Below are 23,226 nucleotides of genomic sequence, written 5' to 3' on the forward strand. Positions count from 1 at the left end.
TGTCTCCTGAGGTCTTTTTGCTACTGGGTGGAATTGACAGAATAACATTTGACAGTGCTCTAGAAATCTCACACAAAGATATGTTTCCCTTTGCATTCTGAGATCTTATGACACATAAAACATCAATGTGATAACAAAACTTCACAAATGTAAAATGATTGCCATTAATCAGTGGCTACCTCATTAGTGAGTAACCCAGAAAAATGTTGACATATTTTATTGAAAGTATTTGTCACAAGTTAATATTGTATACTGAATAGCTTGTTAACATATTATACATTCAGGGTTTCAGAGGAGTACATTTAAGAAGAAAGGGGGCAATTTTAATTTAGACTTTATCATTTTTTAAAAAGAGTATACATTCCACCAACAGTGTTGAGATTGTCTAGGAGTTGCCTGCTGCAAACTCTGCTAGACTTTGAGCTAAGACGGCCATAGAAGGGTATATAATATCTTCAAAGCAAAATGAGAAAAGTAGCCATAATATGAGTTTAACATGAGCACATAAGCAATAATTTTGTTACTGTCTTCGCTCATCTTTCCCAAATAACTTAGAAGTACCCAGTTTTATGCTTATGACAAAAATTTGACTAGTGTCAGTTTGCATAGATTACCTCATCCTTCAACCTGCTTTTAACCTGATATGCATAAGTTTATCACCTGTTAATATTCATTCATGGTACAGCACCATACTGGGTACACCAAAGAGTGTGGCAAAACAAATGGAGACAAAAAAAAGATTTAATTCTTGTCTTTTAATTTAGTCCTTTGTGAAAATATGGTAAGAATGTTTCTAAGGCTTCATTAAAGGAAGATTTTACTTGAGGACTTAGAATTTAGACTTAACGTCTACTAGAGGTGGTATGAATGATGTGGTAGACTAAAGTACTCTCCTGTTTGAACAATTCTAATCTCTTACTGGTTGCCCAATGAAAAGTTAGCAGAAACTAAAAGTGGAAATGGCTTAAATTCCCACTATGTTTCACAGTCCCTCTTTTGGTAGAATAAGAGGTATTCTGAGCATTTCTTGCTTGTCCTGTGGTATCTTCTTTTAACTATAGTGAGCATGTTTTATGTAGGACATGTAATGAGTATTAATTGTTGGGATTACGACAGCTTACCATTTACAATTAAAATATAAGTGGAAGTTAGTAGAAGTTTCTTTTTGCCTAATTTAAACTTATGTGCAGACTGTTTTTTTGGATACATGATTTTTCCCTTTACATAAATAAGGTTCTGTGACTTATTTCACAGATAATACTCGTTAGAGCTAGTTAAGATTTTTTCATACAATATGCCCTCAGAAGACGGCCTCAATAATTTGAAGCCTGTTCTCAACATTCCATATGAAAATACTCTTTTTTTCCACTTTAGTCCCCTGTGAAAATATCTCCAGAATGAGTACAGTGACTGAGGAGGCTTACACAACGCCTGCAGTTTGCTCTTCTCATGTGATCACCTCATCTTCCTGGACTCCCTACAGCCACATACCATTTTCTCCCACTTAGTTCACGTTGGAGACGTTGCCAATTTCACAACTTTTTCAAAATCCGTCCTAGCAAAAACCTACATTTTCTTTAGATTTGGAGTCAATCAGGATGTCCTAACGAGGCTCAGTGAACGCCTTTGTCTCAGAATGTACAGCTATTTTAGCAACAGTCTGATGGCCCAGGCCCAGTTAGGCATTGAAGCGACTGACTTAATCACAAGCTCAACAAGCCACTTGAGGGGTGTGTATGCGCTTAAGTGAGCATCTTTACCCATCTACCCAGCAGCGTTAAAGCAGCACTAGAACCAAAACTCTTGCTTGCTCCTAGTACACAGGTGTCCCTACCTTCCACTTAAACTAGTATGGGAGCATTGAAAACTCCAGCGTCACTGTTCAGTGTGATCTGCCTGGACCACGGGCACCTGCATCTTCTGGGGAGCTCATTATATATACAGCATCCAGGCCCCACTCCAGACATGAAACAGAATCAAGAATCCTGACATGGTTTGTATGCACTTTAAAGTTTGAGGAGCCCTGCTCTCAGGAGTAGGTGTGCTGATCCTGAGGCGAGGCTTAGTTTCCTTCTTGAGCATATACAGGTTCAAGGCACAGCCTATATGTGAGGAATCACTGAATTTAGTACTGATAATCTAAGAGTGCACATTTTTCTCCTAATCCAATTCCTTAATTCTGAGGAAACTGCACTCTATCAGTTTTCTATACTTTAACATTTCATTTTAGCATTTTTTTTTCCTGAGGAAGATTAGCCCTGAGCTAACATCTGCCACCAATCCTCTTTTTGCTGAGGAAGAATGGCCCTGATCTAACGTTGGTGCCCACCTTCCTCTACTTTATATGTGGGATGCCTGCCACAGCATGGCTTGACAAGTGGAGCATAGGTCTGCACCCGGTATCAGAACCTGAGAACCCGGGGCCACCAAAGCAAAAGTGCAAACTTAACCACTGTGCCACCAAGCCAGCCCCACATTCTTCATTTTTTAAAAAGCCAATTCAGGGTGCCAGGGATGAAAAACCCTCAAAAAAAGCCCAGGTGGAGTCTCCCCTTTTTGCTACACACTTAAGGCTCTGTGTCTCACTGAGGAAGGAGGAGGTGACCTTGGAAGCAGTGGAGAGAGACGCACTCCGGGACAAAGAAGTTAATGATGGAAGAAAGGAGAAAACCAGTAGCCAAAATAGGGTGAAAACCTCTCAGGAGAAATGGCGGTGGAAGGTAAGGGGCAGAAAACCCAAGTGTCAAATAGTGTCATAGCTGCTGTCCCTTTCCGGTACCCTAATGCCTCAACAGCTAAGGCCCTGCTTGTTTGTGAAGCTTCCTGGCCAGGAGCTGAGATTTGCTTCCGAAAAGAAAAATGGATCTGGCTGTTATTTTTCTCCCAGAAAACTGTCTCGGCTTGAGTCTGGGACATCTGGTCATCAACCTGTCCAGCCCAGCGCCGCTCGCGCCGGGCCTCGCTCGCGGCGCCCTGCTGGAGGACACAGCTGGTGCCCTCTGCAGCCAAGGCGCCCAGGCCGCCCCGGGGTGCAGTCGGGGCTCTGCGCGGGCAGCTCAGCGCGCCGCGGCCGCGCCTAAAGCTGCGCCCGCCTCTGCGGAGGTCGAGGCTGGTTAACCCCTCTCTGCCCATGCCGGGACCCTCCTAATGTCCCCAGCGTCGCTCTCCCTCCGAGCGGCCGGGGCCCTGGGAGAGCAGACGCGCCCTCTCCAAAGCACAGGCTCCCCCGGGCGCAAGTGCCCAGGCCGGCCCGGCACGGGAAGGGTGTGTGCCCCTGGGGCCTGCGCCAGACGCGGCTCGCCCCGCGCTCCCGCAGTCTCCCGGGCGGCGGCCCCCTCCCGTCATCGCCAGGGTACTGGGGAGCCTACGCTCCGGTCGCTCGGGGACCCTAGACAATGAGCCAGAGCCGGGCCTCTGGTGTGGGTCGGGGCGCCGGGCGCGGGGCTGCGGGGTGGCCTCCAGTCGCCAGCCCCAGCAGTGCCCCGCGCGGAGCCGGCCCGCCTGTGAGCCGGGTCGCCGGGCGAGCTGAGCTCCGGGCTGCGCTCCTCTTGCATCGCGCGCCGCTCGGCGTCTGGGGAAAGCCGCCGGAGGGCAGATTGGCCGGTGCCGGCCGCGGGGAGCAGCTTTGGCCGATAAAAGCCCTGCTGCTGTTGGCCCTCGGGTCCAGGAAGGCTGGGCACCTCTGTAGAGCCAGTACTGGGAACGGGAGATTTCTGCCTACACCTCGGGGTCGCTTTGGCCTCGTGCTATTTATTTGTGCTAACATCCTTTTAAATTGGTTCTTTTCTCTATTTCTCCTCAGATTCTTCCTCATTTTAAAATTACTGGCATGGATTCTTTTTCTCCCCTCCAGGTTATATAAACATTAAACACACACACACACACACACACACACACACGAGTCTTCAGTAACAATCACTGCGTTGACACCACTTCCACTCTGTCTCCCCAGATCAGTGCTTCTAGCGAACCCATTTGCACGAGGACTCGGCCCTCTCTTTTCCTGGCGAGGCTTTTGAACCTGTCGCCAAGCCAGTACCTCAGAGAGAAGGAAGTGCAGCGGGACGCGAGGGATGCATGGCGCCTGCCCCCAGTTAGATGCTCTTCAGATAATCTGCAACCAAGCTCGCTGATAAAATATTTAGTAAAGACCTCGTAAACATCATTGCAAATACATTAAGGCACTTCAGCCCGACAGCTTATGATTATTTCAAAACTTAAAAAGGAGATCATAGATTGTCACTGTTTCTGTGCTCGACCAAGAAACCGAACCTTCCCGAGGTGGGTGGATGGGTGGGTGAGTTGCTGCTTTTCGCCCCCACTTCTCCCCCCTCCCGCTCACTTTCATCGCTGTGGCTCTCAACAGCAGTGATTTATTTATTTATGTATGCAGTTTAAAAGGTGTGCATGGTGGTGGTGGGGGGGGGGGGGGGGTCCGCCGAGGACACGCAGGACCTGCTCACAAAGAACTGGCTCAGGTGTTGTGTGCTTCTGTATTAACTGGAAAAGACAGACTCTGGAACTTTTACAGGGCGAGAAGAGGCCACCGGCTCGCGCTTTGTATACTTTGCACTTGAAATCGTTACATTCAACTGAATATTTGGCTCATTCAGATCCGAAAAGTCTCCTAGCATCGTCGAATTCCCTCCTCCGCCCCTCAGCTCGAAAGGAGGGCGGTGGGGGGGAAGGTAGGAAAATGTTTAGTAAATTGCACATCTTTGAATCTTCCAAAAGCAGTGGTCACAAAGCTTAAAGGTGACATAACAATGCTCACGTAAAACCAACACACATTCCCCACCCCCCCACCCCCAACCAACAATAAAATCATCCCCTTCAATTTGCCATGATCGTCGCGACCGGGAGCCAGGTGATTATCCTAATTAATGTCTATCTAATTAAATTACTGTCAGCAGTTAACCAATGGCAGGAGCCGTTTCATCGGCTGCACAAGCAGCAAGATCAAAAGTGAGCCTTTTCTGATTGCTGCATAGTGTCAATTGGCCAATCTCTTCTCCCAGGGAAAAAAAAAGTAAATCAAACCTTTGAGAAGCATTTGCTGGTTGAAGTGCTTTCTGTCTAGTGAGGGGGTCTGTGGATTTCTAGTTTATGATAAATAGGACTTTAAAAACCAGGGACAGGAGGGCGAGTGTTCAGGTTCTAGAGCTATGCAGCTGGAGCACTGCCTTTCTCCTTCTATCATGCTCTCCAAGAAATTTCTCAATGTGAGCAGCAGCTACCCACATTCAGGCGGATCTGAGCTTGTCTTGCACGATCATCCCATTATCTCGACCACTGACAACCTGGAGAGAAGTTCACCTTTGAAAAAAATTACCAGGGGGATGACGAATCAGTCAGATACAGACAATTTTCCTGACTCCAAGGACTCACCAGGGGACGTCCAGAGAAGTAAACTCTCTCCTGTCTTGGACGGGGTCTCTGAGCTTCGTCACAGTTTCGATGGCTCTGCTGCAGATCGCTACCTCCTCTCTCAGTCCAGCCAGCCACAGTCTGCGGCCACTGCTCCCAGTGCCATGTTCCCGTACCCCGGCCAGCACGGACCGGCGCACCCCGCCTTCTCCATCGGCAGCCCCAGTCGCTACATGGCCCACCACCCGGTCATCACCAACGGAGCCTACAACAGCCTCCTGTCCAACTCCTCACCGCAGGGCTACCCCGCGGCCGGCTACCCCTACCCACAGCAGTACGGCCACTCCTACCAAGGAGCCCCGTTCTACCAATTCTCCTCCACACAACCCGGGCTGGTGCCCGGGAAAGCGCAGGTATACCTGTGCAACAGGCCTCTTTGGCTGAAATTTCACCGGCATCAAACGGAGATGATCATCACCAAACAGGGAAGGTAATGCTACAATCTTGGCTGCCGCCGCTCCAGGCGCAGCCCGGGGGAGCAAGTGCACCCGGGTTGTGACCGCCGTGGCAGCGACTATTTGGGGCCGGGAGCAGAGTGGAAGGCGCTCTGGTGCGCCCTAGAGTTGGCAGGTTTTGGAAAAGGGGAAAGTGGAAGGTATAACCACCGCGGCGATGTTGGGGCAGGGTGGGGTGCGGGAATCCCGCTCTAGAAAGGTGGTCAGAGAGCCAGTCAGTGACCGGAGAAACGCAAGAGAGCGAGAGCCCCGGCCGGTGGCCGGCAGATGGGAGGGACGCATCCACGCCCGGATGCACGGACAGTGGAGATGCGGGTCGCCAACCTCGCTCTCCACCTGGGCAGTGATACCTGCCGACTCCCCACTCCAGTTCACCCACCGATCTCCCCGACTTCAGCCCCACTTATTTTCCTACCCCCCCCCCCACCCCTTTTCTAACCCAGCGAACACTCGCTCATCGACGTTGCGAGAACAAGTTTTGCTTTGCTATCTGGCGCCGCGCTTCTTGCATTTAATCTTTAACATTTATGTTTTTTCCCCCTTGTTTCCCACCCCCCCTTAATTTAAATAGGCGCATGTTTCCTTTTTTAAGTTTTAACATTTCTGGTCTCGATCCCACGGCTCATTACAATATTTTTGTGGATGTGATTTTGGCGGATCCCAATCACTGGAGGTTTCAAGGAGGCAAATGGGTTCCTTGCGGCAAAGCGGACACCAATGTGCAAGGCAAGTCCTTCCAATTAACACGTTTTCCTGACACTTATTTAGGTGAGAATGATTAATTAAAGCCTTTGTGGACTGGCTCGAGCGACTTTTAAAGCGATCGGCCAATGACTTCTAAAAGGAAACGAGGGGGATAGGGGGACAGACTGAGCGGCGAGAAGGGGGAGGATTATGCAAAAGCTATTTTAATCATCCCCAGTTAATAAGAAGAAAGCGCGGCCTAAAAAAGCCCCAGCTAATGGGCCTCACGGTGGAATAAGGGGTGTGTGTGTGTCCTACGTTGTGAGGAGTTGGGACTGGGCAGTGCCCGGGGCAGATGTAAACAACTGATTTCTTTCTCTAGGAAATCGAGTCTATATGCATCCGGATTCCCCCAACACGGGGGCTCACTGGATGCGCCAAGAAATCTCTTTTGGAAAATTAAAACTTACAAACAACAAAGGAGCTTCAAACAACAATGGGCAGGTCAGTGGCTCAAGCGCTCATCCCTCTCTCTCTCTCTCTCACCCACCCACCCACCCACCCACACACACACACACACACTCGTCCCTCCCTAACATCCAGTTCATCAGTTTAAATCAGCATGAGAAACTACATACATCCTTCTTTGCTTCATTAAAAGGACTTTAAAAAAATTTTATTTCCACTCTCCAAAATTATACTAAATAACCTATAAAGTTGTTCTCCTCGCCCCCCGCCCAATTCCCGAGTTTCTGACCTTCCCATGTACAAATACTTGGTTGATTTCGAGAAGAACACCACAGGATCTGTACGCCGTGAAAATCTTTGTTCCTCCTTAAAGGAGGACTAGGAGAAGGGCCCCGTGGATCGGGCGGTCGGGTTCGGTTTTCCTCCGGGGCTCCGCGAGTCCTGCTCCCAGAGGAGCGAGGGCTGGTATGGCCCAGCGAGCCGGTCACCAGCCAGGCGCGTCCTGCGGTCAGGGAGCCGGGGCGGCGGGCTCCTGCCGGCTCCGCGCCGTCCGCGGAGCGCAGCCCCGCGCACACCGACCGCGTTAACGCGCCGCCCGGCGCTCCCCTTTCTCTCCGCCGGACAGATGGTGGTTTTACAGTCCTTGCACAAGTACCAGCCCCGCCTGCATGTGGTGGAAGTGAACGAGGACGGCACGGAGGACACCAGCCAGCCAGGCCGCGTGCAGACATTCACTTTCCCCGAGACTCAGTTCATCGCCGTCACCGCCTACCAGAACACCGATGTAAGGAGGCCCGGGGGCTGGGCGCGCGGCGGGCGGCCCCGGCTTCCCCCCACACCCGCCGGGATCCCCCCAGGCCGTCCTGGCTCGGGCACTAACGTCCAAAACAGCTGACTCTGCTGAGCCGTTTTGGCATAGGGCTAGGGGCCTACTGGGCACCTCCCCTAAATACCTAGCCGGTGGGAAAACGCCTCCTATTCGTCTCCGTCGCGGGTCACCCGGGCCACCTTTGAGGTGTCCAGGATTTCTAGGGCCTCTTGTCTTGGAAATTTTAATTTCGTTCTCAAACCAGAACAGATTTAGATCTGCTTTTTTTTTTTTTTTTAAAGTCCTTCTTCCCTTTAGAAAACAAGCAGATTTCCTGCTGCATTTTATTCTTGGCAAGATTTGGCTTTATCTAAACAAATTTTTTTTTTAAAAGTCTCAGAACTGATGGCTGAAATAAACATACACCACTTTTTGGGTGATGAAAAGGATACACACATCCATATATGTTAAAACTACAATAAATCAAATTACTGGGGGCTGTGGAATGAGTTTCCTAGCACTTGAACCTCTTCAGTATTTGCAAGTTTGCAAAAACTTATTTTACTGCTGTTGATTTGACTACTAGGATTGATGGTGGTTTTTTTTTTTTTAAACTTAAATGAAAATATCAGAAATGAAAAACATGCATTTATTTTAAATCAAAACTGATGTTGAGATCAACTTGTGAGTTCTTCAGGTTGTGAATCAGAAGTGACCAACTTTTAAAAATATGATGAAACATTTAAAATAGGCATAATTTCATGATGAATTCAAGTGCCCCTCAAAGATTTTTGTCTAAGTGCATTGTGTGTAACGTTTTAAAAATGTGCATTTGAACCAATTTAGAAGACATGGGAGAGCCGATGGAAGGCAATCCTTTAGTTTTACGCATCATTAATTTAAACATGTTCCTCAAACTTTCATGATATCTTCTCTTTTTTCTTTCCCATTCCATCAAATTTTTCAGTTGGGGAAAGCTTGCTATTTATTGAAATTGCAGGCCTTAAGCCCCTGTAAGAAGTGGCAGATGACATATTATCAAACACCCAATCCTCCTGTATAGAAGGCGAGATCATATTCATCTTCTTTTCTCTTTCCCAGATTACACAACTGAAAATAGACCACAACCCCTTCGCTAAAGGATTTCGGGATAATTACGACACGTAAGTCATTTTGCATCTTCCTTCTCAGAAAGTTGTGGAATTGGCCTGTAGGTCAAAGGTGGATTGTTACGTACAATGCTTTTGGAAGCTAGAATGTGTGAAGACAGGGTTGTTTTTAAGGTTTTCCCTTTCCTTTTTGTTGGCTCCCCTTCTCTCTGGTGACCTTCCGGCTTGGTACTTCTGTGGTTTTGGTCAAAGCTTTCCTTCACCTATTTTTAGCTTTATGACTTTCGGAGTTGTTGGCGGGCCTCTGGGGCTGGCTGGCTGGGGAAGCTGCCCCGGTTCCCGGGTGCGGGAGTTGTATGTGGCGCTGCAGATGCTCAGCTCAGATTGTCTGTGTCTGAAACCGCCCGATTCTGCCTGAAAGTGCATGTGGCTCTGGCAGTTGTTACAGTCTCCTTGGCATATGTGACTTTTATTTACCCATTTCCAAGTTTTGTGTAATAGCTTTTCCTGTGCAAGTTTACTATGGACTGAATAAAAATGTGCACCCACCACAGGCAAGTTCATGAGCAGAGGCACAGTTAGAGTCATTTCAGGCTTTGGGAAGGACCCAGCTGCTGTTGCTGTGTATTATTTATAATATTCAAAAGAAAAATATTTCCTCTTATCTTTTGTGTTTGAATTAAATGTGTCGGTTCCCTTTTCTCCAGGCCTCCCTTACCTTCTTACCTTTCTCCATTTCTGGTCTATCCAAATGCTGTGCGCTGGGGGCAACAGTAGGTGTAAACTGAATGTTTTCTGGGCTTTTTCTAGCATTCTTGCTCGGAGTCCAAGCATAGTGCCTAAGAGTTCAGACAGTGTTATATAGCACAGTCTAAATCTGGATTGTGGGGATCCCTCTACTTTTTTCTGACCATAAAACAGGAATGGTAGATAAATTTTAATTTCACAGCTTGCATTAAATGCCTGGAATAGAGCTACAAAGTTGAAGCTGTCTTTGACGAGAAATACTGTAGTTTGAATTTGCAGAGAGACAAGTGGCTGCCTCCATTCCATCTCCAGGTAGATAAGAACCTCCCTCCTGATAATTTTCATAACAAATTGAAAAGAGAGTCATTGACATTCCTGCGTGTAACCATCATGTGCATCCCTCAAAAGTCGTTCAAAAAAAGCCAGCCTCTTCAATATGATTCCCCAGAATAAAAACTTGGCTACTCTAGTCCTTACAATCTAAAAAGGTGGACTCGGCACAGCGGAAAGTGTGTGGCCCAGGAGACCAAAGATATTGGTCTGTGTACCAGGGGGTCTTGTAGATTCTGAGCTTTTAATTCTGTTGTGAACATCTGTTCCAAAGCATTTTATTTTGCACAAATTAATTCAGTAATCCCAAGTGGGCTGGGACCTGGATGGGCATCTAAACTGTATCTTTTGCAGACTGCTTTTTTCTTTTTAAAATATTGTGGTGGTAAACAGAGAAGATATTTGCACCTTGTTGGTTATGTTCCCTCCCTGCCTCCCTCTACTTCTCTTATTGGAAACTGGAATTCAATTTCAGGAGGGAAATTTTGTGCAGTAAGCAGAATGGACCTGAGCAGCCACAGCGTGACCCTCAGCTGCCCCTGCTCTGGCTGACTTCTGTTGGAAAAGCCACTTCCCTTTGATTCTTAAATCACTATATATTTTTCTTAAAAACCTTATTTACGTATACAAATGGATACCTTAGAATTTCAGGGGCCAGGGAAGAGCAGAGCGGTTTATGACACTCTCCCTTTCCCTTTTTATGTTGGTTATTTGGGCATGGCTCACTTTTGGAGAAATAGTGAGAGCAATCAGAGTTCAGGGGGACTAGAAGGTGGCTTGGCCACTCACCGGGGACTCTCCTCCCCAAAGGATTCAGGCCTGACAAGACTGAGGCTCTCTTTCAAAACAATCTGTGGATTAAAGATTAAAACATTTATGCATATAACAAAAAGGGAGGCATGTGTGTATGTGTATGAGAAAACACTTCTACCAATCTAGATCCATTCTCTGCTTCCCTCTCAATTCGAATGGGATTTTCTAGGCCCAGGGCCTAAAGTTAATCTTTGATTATTTTATCTAAGGTAATTCTCAGTAACATAATTACTGTCAGTGATTGGGCAAGTTATTTAACTTCCCTTGCCTCAGTTTTGTCATCTGTAAAGTGGGAAAATAATGGTACCTAACTCAGAGGACTATTGTGATGGTTAACCATATTACTGTCTGTACAGAGCCTAGACAACAGGGCCTGGCACAGAGTCAAGCTGTATAGGGTTAGCTGCTATTAGTGGGAAATTGCTTGGAGGAGGTTGATAACTGTACTGAAAGAGTTTGCCCCAAAGTTTTGTGTTTTTTTTTTTTACCAGTAAAGGATCAAAATCAGGGGAGAGAAGGTCAAAGTAAATAACATTTTTTCTTTGTAAAAGAATGCTATTGATTGATGACTTTGTCTCCAAGTAGTAGTTCTTGTTTGTGTCGGTAGAGGTGGGGGTTAAAGGCTCTCACGGGGGGAAACAATAGACAGTAAGTACTGTGGAGGCTTCCTCGGGCCACAGAAGACTGGTGAAGGCCGCTCTTTGAGGATTACTACCTGGACGGCCCGCGTGTATGTCACCTGGAAGAAAGCGGTCTTAAAAGGGTGGAGGAGTGGTACCTTGTGTAGAAATTTCGCTCAGAAATTCTCACCGCAGAGGAAAGGCCCAGTGGACAAAGAACACCTTAGTCCCCGGGTCAATATGCCTTAACGTGCATACGTATATTGGAGAAGCAAGCGGGATGAGAATCGCTTGCCCTGTTCCTCAGTCCCTTGTGTACACCTGGCGAGAGAGAGCAAGAGAAGAGGGAAGCTTTTCTCTTGATCTGGATCTTGCTTAGGTCCCTGAACAGACAAATGGGCTCCTTTATAATTTCACGATTGATTCTGGGGAGGATGCAGGTCTGTGACCTTTTGTCTGTCTCCACCCTGGACGGCAAGTTACAGATGAAGAGTGTGCGGGGGTGGGCGAAAAGCGGTGGCCTTCCCTTCTGCCTCCCGCGCCCCCCGCCAAGGGACCTCTGCGCCACCCCTCGGTTCTCTCTCTCTCTCTCTCCTTCCCTCGCAGGATCTACACCGGCTGCGACATGGACCGCCTGACCCCCTCGCCCAACGACTCCCCGCGCTCGCAGATCGTGCCCGGGGCCCGCTACGCCATGGCCGGCTCGTTCCTCCAGGACCAGTTCGTGAGCAACTACGCCAAGGCCCGTTTCCACCCGGGCGCGGGCGCGGGCCCCGGGCCGGCCACGGACCGCAGCGTGCCGCACACCAACGGGCTGCTGTCGCCGCAGCAGGCCGAGGACCCGGGCGCGCCGTCGCCGCAGCGCTGGTTTGTGACGCCGGCCAACAACCGGCTGGACTTCGCCGCCTCGGCCTACGACACGGCCACGGACTTCGCGGGCAACGCGGCCACGCTGCTCTCGTACGCGGCGGCGGGCGTGAAGGCGCTGCCGCTGCAGGCCGCCGGCTGCACGGGCCGCCCGCTCGGCTACTACGCCGACCCGTCGGGCTGGGGCGCGCGCAGCCCCCCGCAGTACTGCGGCGCCAAGTCGGGCTCGGTGCTGCCCTGCTGGCCCAACAGCGCCGCGGCCGCTGCGCGCATGGCTGGCGCCAACCCCTACCTGGGCGAGGAGGCCGAGGGCCTGGCCGCCGAGCGCTCGCCGCTGCCGCCCGGCGCCGCCGAGGACGCCAAGCCCAAGGACCTGTCCGACTCCAGCTGGATCGAGACCCCCTCCTCCATCAAGTCCATCGACTCGAGCGACTCGGGGATTTACGAGCAGGCCAAGCGGAGGCGGATCTCGCCCGCCGACACGCCCGTGTCCGAGAGCTCGTCTCCGCTCAAGAGCGAGGTGCTGGCCCAGCGGGACTGCGAGAAGAACTGCGCCAAGGACATAGGCGGCTACTACGGCTTCTACTCGCACAGCTAGGCCGGCCCTGCCCGCCGCGGCCCGGACCCCCGGCCGGCCCCTCCTAGCGCCTCCCCAGCTCCTCCTCCTCCTCACACCCCACCTCGCGCACCCCCGTTTCCTTTGACCCTCGACCACCGTCTGCAGCGAATAAGTGCAGGTCTCCGAGTGTGATTTTAACCTTTTTTTGCACAGCAGTTTCTGCAATTAGCGCACCGACCTTCGACTTTGCTGTAAACCTTTGGGTTTTCCGACTTCTTCTCCTCTGTGAAGTTCCACTCTTCACAAACCTCCTCCCCCTCGTCTTTTTCTCACCCCCTCCTTCTCTTTCTTGTAATGCAACTCTTCACCTTCAGGAGACCTGGGCCGTCCAGTCAGGCTGCAGCGATTCCGACCCGACCAGTCTCGGCCTCCCGCTTAACCATAGGATGTTGACTCTAGAACCTGGACCCACCCAGCGCGTCCTTTCTTATCCCCGAGTGGATGGATGGATGGATGGATGGATGGTAGGGATGTTAATAATTTTAGTGGAACAAAGCCTGTGAAATGATTGTATATAGTGTTAATTTACTGTAACGAATGGCTAGTTTTTATTCTCATCGTCAAGGCACAAAACCAGTTCATGCTGAACCTTTTCGTTCATTTCTTTTCCTTTTTCTCCACTCTCCCTCCCCTTTAAAAAGTTTTCTTGTGAGATAATTAACAATAGTCTAAGAGGCTCTGGAAACATGAAATACTTGATAATGATGGGTTTCTCACTTTTCAATCCGTTGCATGAAATAGTTACTCTTTTCCCTAATGCACACAAATAGCTAAGGAGAAGCCGACCAAACAAACACCTGTAAAGGATAGGTGTCTGTTCATAGGCAAGTCGATTAAGTGGCATGAAGCCTGCAAAGCAAAGTTAACTGGAGTTGTATGTTTTTCCCCCTTTCCTTCTAAATAGAATAGTTCGACATCAGCAATATTATTTTGCCTTATTTGTTTTTCCCCAAAGTGCCAAATCCATTACTGGTCTGTGCAGGTGCCAAATATGCTGAAAAACTGTTTCTGAATATCTTTTCAGTCCCCTCCTCTACCTTTATATGCTGTAAATCTTTGTAATGAATATTCTACTAATGATATAGATGACTGAATTGTTGGTAACTATAGTGTAGTCTAGTGAAGATGAATTGTGTGAGTTGTATATTTTACTGCATTTTAGTTCTGAAAATGATTTCCCCCCCGCCACCTAGAAACAGCTGAAATTTGACTTCCTTGGGAAAACACTAGCATTAATGCAAGTAAGACTGATTTTTCCCCCCTCTACGTCTTGTTATATTTGATAAGGAGCATTAATCCCCCTGGAAATAGATTAATAGGATTTCTAATGTTGTGTAGCAAACCTATACTTTTTTTTTTGTATTTTAAAATTAATGTGAAATATGCATCAAACACAATATTCAGTCTAGATTCCAGTCCATGGGGGGATTTTTCCTAATAGGAATTCAGGGTCTAAACGTGTGTATATTTTGGCTCTTCTGTAAATCTAATGTTGTGATTTTTATATTTGTTTCGTTTGTCTGTGAACTGAATAATTTATACAAGTACACACTCCATTGAGAAACGTTTTGTTTTTTGCTCGTTTGTATCGTCTGTGTATAACAAGTAAAATAAATCTGGTAAAACGCTATGGTGTTTGAAAGCAGTTTACAGTTTGAGAATAATTTAATTATTATAGGCGATTACTTAAGGGTTAAGGAATAACCCTTACAGTTATTCTCCATATGTGACCCTTATGGTTACAACTCCAGTATGGGGCAGTCTGTGTAATGGGAACTACCTCCATTTTCCTCTTAAATTTGTTTTGTAGCACTACCGGTAATTACTTTTTCCTTCTTATTTACAGTTACTTAGTTCCCTATGAGTCAAGTTTCACTTTATTGCACTCATTTTTTTTTCCAGGAAAATGTATGCACTTCCTCATCATATCTATCTGATCTCTCTGAAGTTGTAAATAATGCGAGCAGGAAAAGCAGGGTCTTTAATAAGGACTTGATTTCTTTAAATTTCACAAACTAAGGCAGGAGGCTTTGGGCAAGAGTAGGATGTAATTTAAACGCATGTCAAATTAGGCTGTTGACCGCAGATTTAGGCAGATGTCGAAGAGGCCTTGGAGGCACGTGGCGAATCTGTAAATGCAAACACAGAATGGCCTACATTTCTTGAGTGAACGGTTTGGGGCGGGGAGGCGAGATTGGGTGGGGTTGGAGTGCGCCAAGGACGCAGAGAGCCAACTCGTGAAAGGTCGGTTTTTAACCACTGAACTTAAAACTTTGTTTGGAGGTATCTATGGGGTACCACTCCATCTCTACTACAGTGGAATCCCTGTGCCAGTCCTGCCCAAGCCAGATCCCCATCCCTTGAAAACAAATGCAGAAATGTGGGCATTCCAGCCGAGGGGTTGCTGCGTCTTAGTCAGGGAGTGCGCAGAGCTCTGCCTTTACCTCGTGGAGACGCGATTTTTGTACTTTTGTCGCCAGAGAAAGGAGATCCAGGAAAGAGGTGGAAAATAGTCCAACCTTCTTGCTTAGTCTTGGCCAGTCTCAGGTTACCGGACTAAGTTTACCACCATCTAGAGATTGTCCTGTGTCCCCTTTGCAATTTGACAGATGCAAAAAGGCTTCAAAGTTCCAATTAAAATGAAAATTCGTGGGGGGACAAAACCGATTTGCCTTCCCTGGACAATTTCACCACTAGACGGCGTTCCGCGGAGTTTTGTCTGCCACGTAGAAAAGCGATGGCTGATTTTCCTTTGTGTTTCTTTCTCCCTTCCCACACCTAAGAACTAAACAAGAGGACTAGAAGTACAAACACGGTGACTGTGGAGCGAGGGAGGTCGAGCATTGTATTCTTGTAATCACCCACGGGGACTGCGCCCCTGGCCCTCGCCGCCCTGCGCCTGGAGGCGGCGGCGCACGTGCGCCCCGGAGGGCGCGGGACGCCGAGGACCGAGGGCGCGGGCTGCGGGGCTGCGCTCGGCTCTCCACCCCGGGGCCGGGCCGCTGGAGCCCTGCGCCCTCGGGCCCGAGTCCCCGCCAGCCAAGGAGTCGCTGTCACGTGCGGAAACGCAGCTCTTAGCAGCCGAGGATAGATTTCACAGGAACGTAGTGCCTTGTACTGAAAGATGCACTTAGCTGCTATTAGGAAGTACTTAAAAAAATTGGGAGGTCGTTTCCCTTGCAGCTCTGCCACCATCTGCTGTGTGGACTGAGTCAGCGAGAGGTAAATCTGCAGCTCCGCGCTCCTCTCGGAGGCAGCGTGCTTTCCTGTCCCTTTCCAGCATGAGCATATCTCCTCCTTTCCCAAAAGTCTTGGGGATCAGGGAAAATGACACTGTCCGTGTGCCTGAGAAGCTGCTGCTGTTCCAAGGAAATCAGTTTGCATTTGGGAGGGACTGTGGGAACCAAAGTTCGCGGCCCGGGTTAAGTTTCGAGTTGCCTTTTTATCTCCGTGAGGGCAGGAGTCAGGGTGAGGAGGAGTGGAGGACGAGTCCTCCCCGTCAACGGCACATCTCCTCAGTTTTCAAAAGTGTGTTTTCAAAAAGAGAAAGAAAGGAAAAAGAAGGCGAGCGTGCGGCTAACACTTTATTCTGGCTCATGCCTTTCAGCTCCTCAGAGTCCGCGCCATCTTAACTCACTTCCAACCACCCGCGTGGGGTTGAGCGCGGCAGCCGGAGGCGTTGCTCGCGCCGAGAGCTGCTGCGCCCCCAGTCCTTCACCTCCGAGGCGGCCGCCGGTCGGGGCAGACGAGAGGCGGGAACGGAGCGCGCTGCGGCCGCGGGTCCGTCCTGCTCCGCAGGCGAGGCCGCAGCTCGGCCCGGGCCTAGGGCTGTCCGGGCGCCCTCGAGCCCGGGCCGGCGGCGACGGGCATCTGCAGGAGCTCGGCCGGGAGTGGGCCGTCCCGGAGGCCTGGCGCCGGCGCCGAGCCTGGGCCGAGCCTCTCTAGTTTCGCCGTGGGCCGGGCGGCTGCGCCCTGGCTGGCCCGGCCGCGGGGCCAGGCCCGGAGTCCAGGTTAGGGGTCCAGGCAGGGAATCCAGGCGGTTTTCTCAGCCCCTCGGAGGCTGGTCGAGCGGGGCCTGCGCCCTTGGCTGGGGCCGGGGGCCCGGGGGTGGGGGGGCGCCGCCGTCCTCGGGAGCCAGGCCGGGCAGCCGACTAGGATTTAGAACGTAAAAGCGTTTCAGGCCTAGCAGAAACTTCCTGAACGGTTTGCTTCCCAAATCAGGTTGTTTCCGTCGGTTTAGGACTGACTGACAACACCCGAGCTCTTAAAACGTAGTAATTCAGGATCTGTAGAGAACTTTTGAACCCTCTGACCTCCTGCAGGGTCGTTTTCTTGCAAATCCTAATGCTAAAATTCTTCGTGACCCCTCCACCCCCCGCTTTGTGATGTGAAGTATTTATCCTTTTAGCATTGAAGCTTTCAAGGATGTTCTACTTTCTGTTTAGGGTGCAGGCTAGAAACAAAAGCCTTGTTGAACAGAGGCCAATTATATTTCCGGATAATTTAAAACGCGTGATAGCGATATTTGGGCAACGTGTTTGTGTTAAGGGATTTTGTAAAATGTCCGGCCTGTCCTCAGGTGCAGCACTTCTTTGTGTGTATATTATTTATTTTATCACGTAGGCAGTTTAGCCACGGGGATGGGAAAAAAACGTAGATCTTAGGATCCTGAGTGCAAATAGACCAAAGTAGATCTCTAAAGGAAACAGCAACAATTATTTTTAGATAAACTGAATTATGAAGAAGTCAACAACTTGAAAGACCAGCGGTAAACATTCATTTTTTAAAATAATTTACTCTGGTATGTGGGCAATTGCGTGGCTAATTCTAATATTTGAAAGAGTAAATTTTTAGCCAAATATCAGTAAAATCGGTCTTTTCAAAGGTACCTAAGACTTTTTAGGCGAGTTGAATCTATATAATTTGTTGAAGCTACGGTTGGAGTGCAAGATTTACTTTTGGACAGTCAGATTTTCTTTTGCCAGAACAAGAAGATAAGAATTTCTCAGGGCAGACAGAGGCAAACTAGGCGAGAGTTTAGGTCCTGCATTATACTCGGTGTCATTGAGTTGCCTTGAGATTTGTGTGTCTTCCTGGTTCCTGTCCTCAGCTGTAAGTTAGGTTGCAACATATTTAAAAATATATTCACTTGAAAGAAAACCCCACTGCTTTCACAATAAAGTAAACTTGATGGTGTACAAGTCGCTGGTCTCATCTGAGCTGATTATATCCGCCTTGCATGTATTTTACACCCACAGTATGGTTTGCAGCGGTGTTCAAGGCATGGCGTGAAAAATTTGATTTGAATAGTTCCATTAAAGCCATGAAAAAAACCCACATGGCTTTAATAGACCTTCTAGTGGTAGCTCCCCCTCTTACTATGCTAACTCTGAAATAAATATGTAATCTAGTATTAGGAACATGGCATTTAGAAGACCCTTGCTGGTAATATTTAATTTAATAAACATACTAACTGTGACATTATTAATGCAATGAAGCTTGTACCACAAGCTGATTCTTTCAGGTTGTTTGACCTGTTACTTATCATTAGATTCCTTATAAACATAGCTTGTGATTTATAACTTGAATTTTGTATTAAAATTATCTTGGGTTTCAACTCTTTAAAAATATCTGCATGACAGGGCACTCATTTTATGTACAAAACATTTATTCTTGGGTATGTTGGCATACCTTTTATGAGGAGAAAGAGGGAATTTAGAAGGGAAGAGCATCTCTAGGGATATTCTTCTGGTCATTTTAGCCAATATAGTTATTTTGTTCTAACACTAGTAGGAAAAAAGAATTTAAGATTAAATATAAGTTTTGGGGCATATATACTTGCTTAGTATATATGTTACATATATGTTTTATTTATGTATATGGTTATAGTAAGTTTTAAGTTTTAAGAAATGACAGATTAATTGAACTTTCTGGTTGAAAAATATAACAAAACAAATCTTGCTTATATTAGGATTAGTGCTTCTGTTAGGTTTATTTAGGTTTCGGTTTAGTAGATCTCTTCATGTTAGCAAAAGTGTACTGTATGGAAAAAAGCCTTTTCATTAAAATCTTATTTCAGTTTCCGAAGAAAAGAAAAAAGTCAACAATGTTGTTCTCAAACCACAAGATCTTCCTAGCTCACATTTCAACTTTCAAGATGTATTTGTCTTTTATTTTGTCATTCCTAGTATGAAAGGGAAGGCATTTTTCAATCTTAGGATAATTCAGAAGCAATTTTTTGGTTCTCAGTTAATTCAGTTTCATCTTAAAAGTTCAAATTTAGCAAAGCACATGTTCCCTTGTTCATGCCAAGTGTGATAAAAACTAGTCGAAAAATAAAACCATTGCAAACAAGTAGAGCACTGCACTTCACTGCGTACTATACAGGCCACAGCGTTTCTGGGTCTGATGTCACTGCCTGCTGGGCTGCCATTTGTGGGCACAAGTAAAGCTGCCTTTGAAAGTTGATAGAAGGCACTACGTTTCAGATATGCGTGTTTTGAATTGTATGTGTTTTAAATATCTTCTTTGAATAGTGATATGCGCACCCGTGAACACTCAAACATTTGCCATCTTCTATCAACAAAAGGTTATTCTTTTTAGACTCCAGGATGTGTTTTTTCTCCCTCTGCATTAGGAGATATTTTCTTTGTATCTAAAACATGAATTAGCAAAATCATCTCTCCCCCTTTGTAGTATAGTCAAATGATAGGCTACTTTGTGGAATTATAACTTTCTTCATAGTTAAATCTTCCTTGAACTTCAGTGAATAAAATATACATACATGTTATATAGATTCAGTTAAGGCCATCTGCAATCAACAATGATGTTTTGTGAGAACTTTTCAGTTATCATATAGATTTCTATTGTTTTGAAAGGCTCACTCAATTGGAAATTCACTAAAGGCCAAACCGTTATTTCTAATCAAAAACGTTTCAAAGGTGGTTAGTACTTTTATAACCTGATGTGTTTTTTAATTAAAAATGTATAATTTTGGATATAATTTTACCAAATAATAGCAAGGTTTGCTACTCAGCACCTTCCTTTGAAAAACAGAAACTATAAGGAGGACTTATCCTTCCACAGTTTATTTACCATTGAATGCTATATATTTTGTTCAAATAAAATCCTTTTTTTTCTACCTCTGTCCTAATTTGCTATATATTTTTTAAATTGACTGCGTTCTAAATAATCCTTGGAGCTCACTCACCTTTGGGATTCACTCAATTTATGCTCGCATTCTGCTTTGTTCCTGTGGAGAAAGTCAAAGAAACATACTGACTTCCTCCTCAACAAATTTGTTCTTTCCTCCTCCAACTCTGCTGTCTCCCTGACACTCATTTTGCCCTTGTTGACTCTCTTGCCAGCAACTTTTTTCTAACTTACTCTTTTTTCTCACGCTACCACCCTGAACCTGAATCTTTATAAAATCTATGCCTGATTCATCAGTTTGTTTATTTCAGGTCAGAATTTTTATGCTTTCCCTAAAAGCAATTGTAAAGGTTTCAGGACAAACATCAGCCACATGTCTTTTTATTTAACCTCTCCCCCATTGGGTTTTTTATTTTGTGCTTTTTTCCTATATGCTTCTATAATCACTTCATCTCTCACTATTCTCTTTATTCTATCTTTTTTTTTGTATTTGTGAAAGGACACCTTAATATTTTTGTCTCTTCTTAGTATTTCTGTTTTCTTCTTTACCCCTAACATTCTTAGCTGCGTGAGGCACCCCATTTATCCTGCTCTCTTTTGTACTTAGGACCCATCTTTCAATGCTTTCTTTGATCCTTTTCAATTCAGCTTCCTCATTTGCACAGACATTAAAATCTTTCTTACGACATTTACCAGTGTGCTCTTAACCAAATGTAATGGCCTTATTACAGACTAATCTGGATTCTCTTAGCTGTTTAAAATCATAATTAGCCCTTTGGGTGATTCACAATCACAGGTTCTGCGACTCCTTCACTTTCCCTTCCTTCTTCCAGCTTTCCTTTCACGGGTCTCTCTGCTAGGTTGCTTATTTATTTATACAGTTTGTAGGTTTCTATAGGATTGGTTTTTCCAGGGTGTGTCGTCATATACTTCTCGTAAGAAAACTGGCTAGATGTGTGTTATGGAAGAATGTGGTGGGAGAAAGAAGACCTGGTACTACTTTTCTTAGTATATACCTTCCACCCCTTGTCTAACAGCCTTCATGTACTTGATGCTTTCTTATTTCTTGTAGCTCGATACATTTTAATTGACACGCTGAATTTTTCTACTTGTCCTTCCTTGAACCATCTGATACCAGCTTATGTTCTCCTTGCTCTTAAGTTTAACATGATGAAGATTAAAATGAATTTTTAAAAATTTAATTTTTCTTAGTTAATATTAATTTAACCCCTTAAGGAGATTGCAATATGAAATATACATGCCAACAGCATTAAGAAAGAAAGGCTTTTTTTATGGCTATACAATTGTGTTTATGATAACTATTAATGACATCACCATCAGCCCTTTTTCTGTGTAGCTACAAAAAAAATAAAGTACCAAACCTAAGAGATTCAGGCCTTATAGTTCATGAGAAACAGTTCTGCTTGCATCACCACTTGTTTAGGAAACTCTTTGTTCCTGAGTTTAAAGTGACACAGATTTTTAAATTTCATTTTAAATTCTTTTTGCTCTATAGTAATCTTTCAAAGTACAAATATGTTTGCGTGTGTGTGTATTGTGTGCTTTTTGAGGATCTCCTTTTGAAGCCTGAAAAAGTACCCTTTTAGGAGTTTCTTCTATGTAAATAATCTCTACTTCCAAGCACTAAAATCAAGAGCCTTTAAATTTATTACTTAATTTACACACAGTATAATTTCCATTTGAGTAAGAAGTTGGTGAAAATGCCATCATGTCAAAGAAATGTTCACATAATATGACTAAAAATTTCTAGTTGGTGCCATGGCAATTTAGTATGTGAGACACTTGCATTAATTTTGTTTAGAAAATATGGGTCTCAAAGGATCCTGACTCCTAAGGTATAGTGGAAAATAATGGATGCAAACAAGACACTTTATTTCTATGATTTTCAACATCCTCATTTGTAAAATGAAATTATAATCAAATCTCTCAAGTATCTTCCAGCTTTAAAGAAATTTGATATTTGTGGACCTCTGAATTTTTATGCAGTTTGAGTTCAAATGTTCTGTGCTAGAGGGTAGAAAAACTTCCAGAGCTGTGGCTTTCAAAGTTTTTAACTGAGACTCCCAGTAATAAATAAGTTTATACTCAAAACACACACAAAAGTTTCACCAAGTGTTTACCTTTACCATGTTTGATACACTCTGATATTTTTTCTTTCATGTTCAGTTTCATTGGAAAGAAAGTTCTGGTTATGGCCTACTAAATTTATTTCACGATTCTCTGATGGACAGTGACTCAGAGTTTGAAAAACATAGCCATCGCAATACTGTTCACTTGACTAGTGTAGAATGTCCTCATTTCCTCTTATATGTCTACGTTTTAGTATTTCTTTTCTAGAATGGCAGAATATATGTATTAGCAAGATAGGGCAAATCACTTCTTATTTAATAACCTACTGGAACATATGGCATAAAGGATTTTTGAGTATAAAAACCAAGAGACTGTCCTTTACAATGTTCTTTTTGTTATGATCTGCATGTTTTTTAATCTTTTAAGTTCTCTCTCTTTGAGATTGCTAGATTTTATTTAAAACGTAACCTCGTTAATTTTTTTTTTGATATTTCACATTTCTCTCTCTCTCGTGAATACACACACACTTACTTCAAGAGTATTGATTTATTGAAATCCGGGTCATTTGTAGTCTTGGGGATAAGCAGGCCCATACTTGCTGGTGTGGTTCTTTGCATGAACTGCCTCTTCACCTTTCTTGACACTGAGGCACAGGGGGATGGAGAAAAGGATAGCAGCAACTTCTCACATCCTTTAGGTCAGTGGCTTCACATTAGAATCCCCGAGGGAACTTATAAAAATTCTGCTGACCAGATTCGCACCCCATCCCAAATAAATCAGAATTTGAATGTCTGGTGGTGAGAACCAGGCATCAGTGCTTTTTAGAGATTGCTAGGGGATTCCAATATGCAGCAAAATCTTGGAACCACTCCTCTAGGTTGAGTTTGTTTGCTTTTTTTTCTTTTTGTAATGAAAGAAAAGGTAGAGGGTTTTTTGTTTTTTCAGCTTAGCAGCTATTAACCATGATGGCAAACTATCTGTCCATTATAATTTCATGCTTAGGTACTATGGTAATGGTAACTTTCTTAAAAATAAG

The 23,226-nt window shown here is 45.7% G+C and overlaps 1 protein-coding gene across 1 annotated transcript; it reads left to right on the plus strand.

Moving 5' to 3' along the window:
* The first annotated feature begins 5,165 nt into the window (after window positions 1-5,165).
* Window positions 5,166-12,926, plus strand: TBR1 (T-box brain transcription factor 1). Its single transcript, XM_046657776.1, has 6 exons — window positions 5,166-5,857; window positions 6,454-6,608; window positions 6,949-7,070; window positions 7,660-7,818; window positions 8,944-9,005; window positions 12,068-12,926. Exons 1-6 carry the CDS (start codon window positions 5,166-5,168, stop codon window positions 12,924-12,926), a joined length of 2,049 nt encoding a protein of 682 aa, XP_046513732.1.
* Window positions 12,927-23,226: the final 10,300 nt, after the last annotated feature.

The sequence above is a fragment of the Equus quagga genome, chromosome 4 (assembly GCF_021613505.1).
Source record: "Equus quagga isolate Etosha38 chromosome 4, UCLA_HA_Equagga_1.0, whole genome shotgun sequence".
Taxonomy (NCBI): Eukaryota; Metazoa; Chordata; class Mammalia; order Perissodactyla; family Equidae; genus Equus; species Equus quagga.

Excerpts from the sequence above, each read along its gene's own strand:
- TBR1 (XM_046657776.1), top strand. The coding sequence starts at position 5,166 with ATGCAGCTGGAGCACTGCCTTTCTCCTTCTATCATGCTCTCCAAGAAA. Across the intron at positions 5,858-6,453 it reads ATCATCACCAAACAGGGAAG|GCGCATGTTTCCTTTTTTAA; the intron begins GTAATGCTACAA and ends TAATTTAAATAG. Across the intron at positions 7,071-7,659 it reads CTTCAAACAACAATGGGCAG|ATGGTGGTTTTACAGTCCTT; the intron begins GTCAGTGGCTCA and ends TCCGCCGGACAG.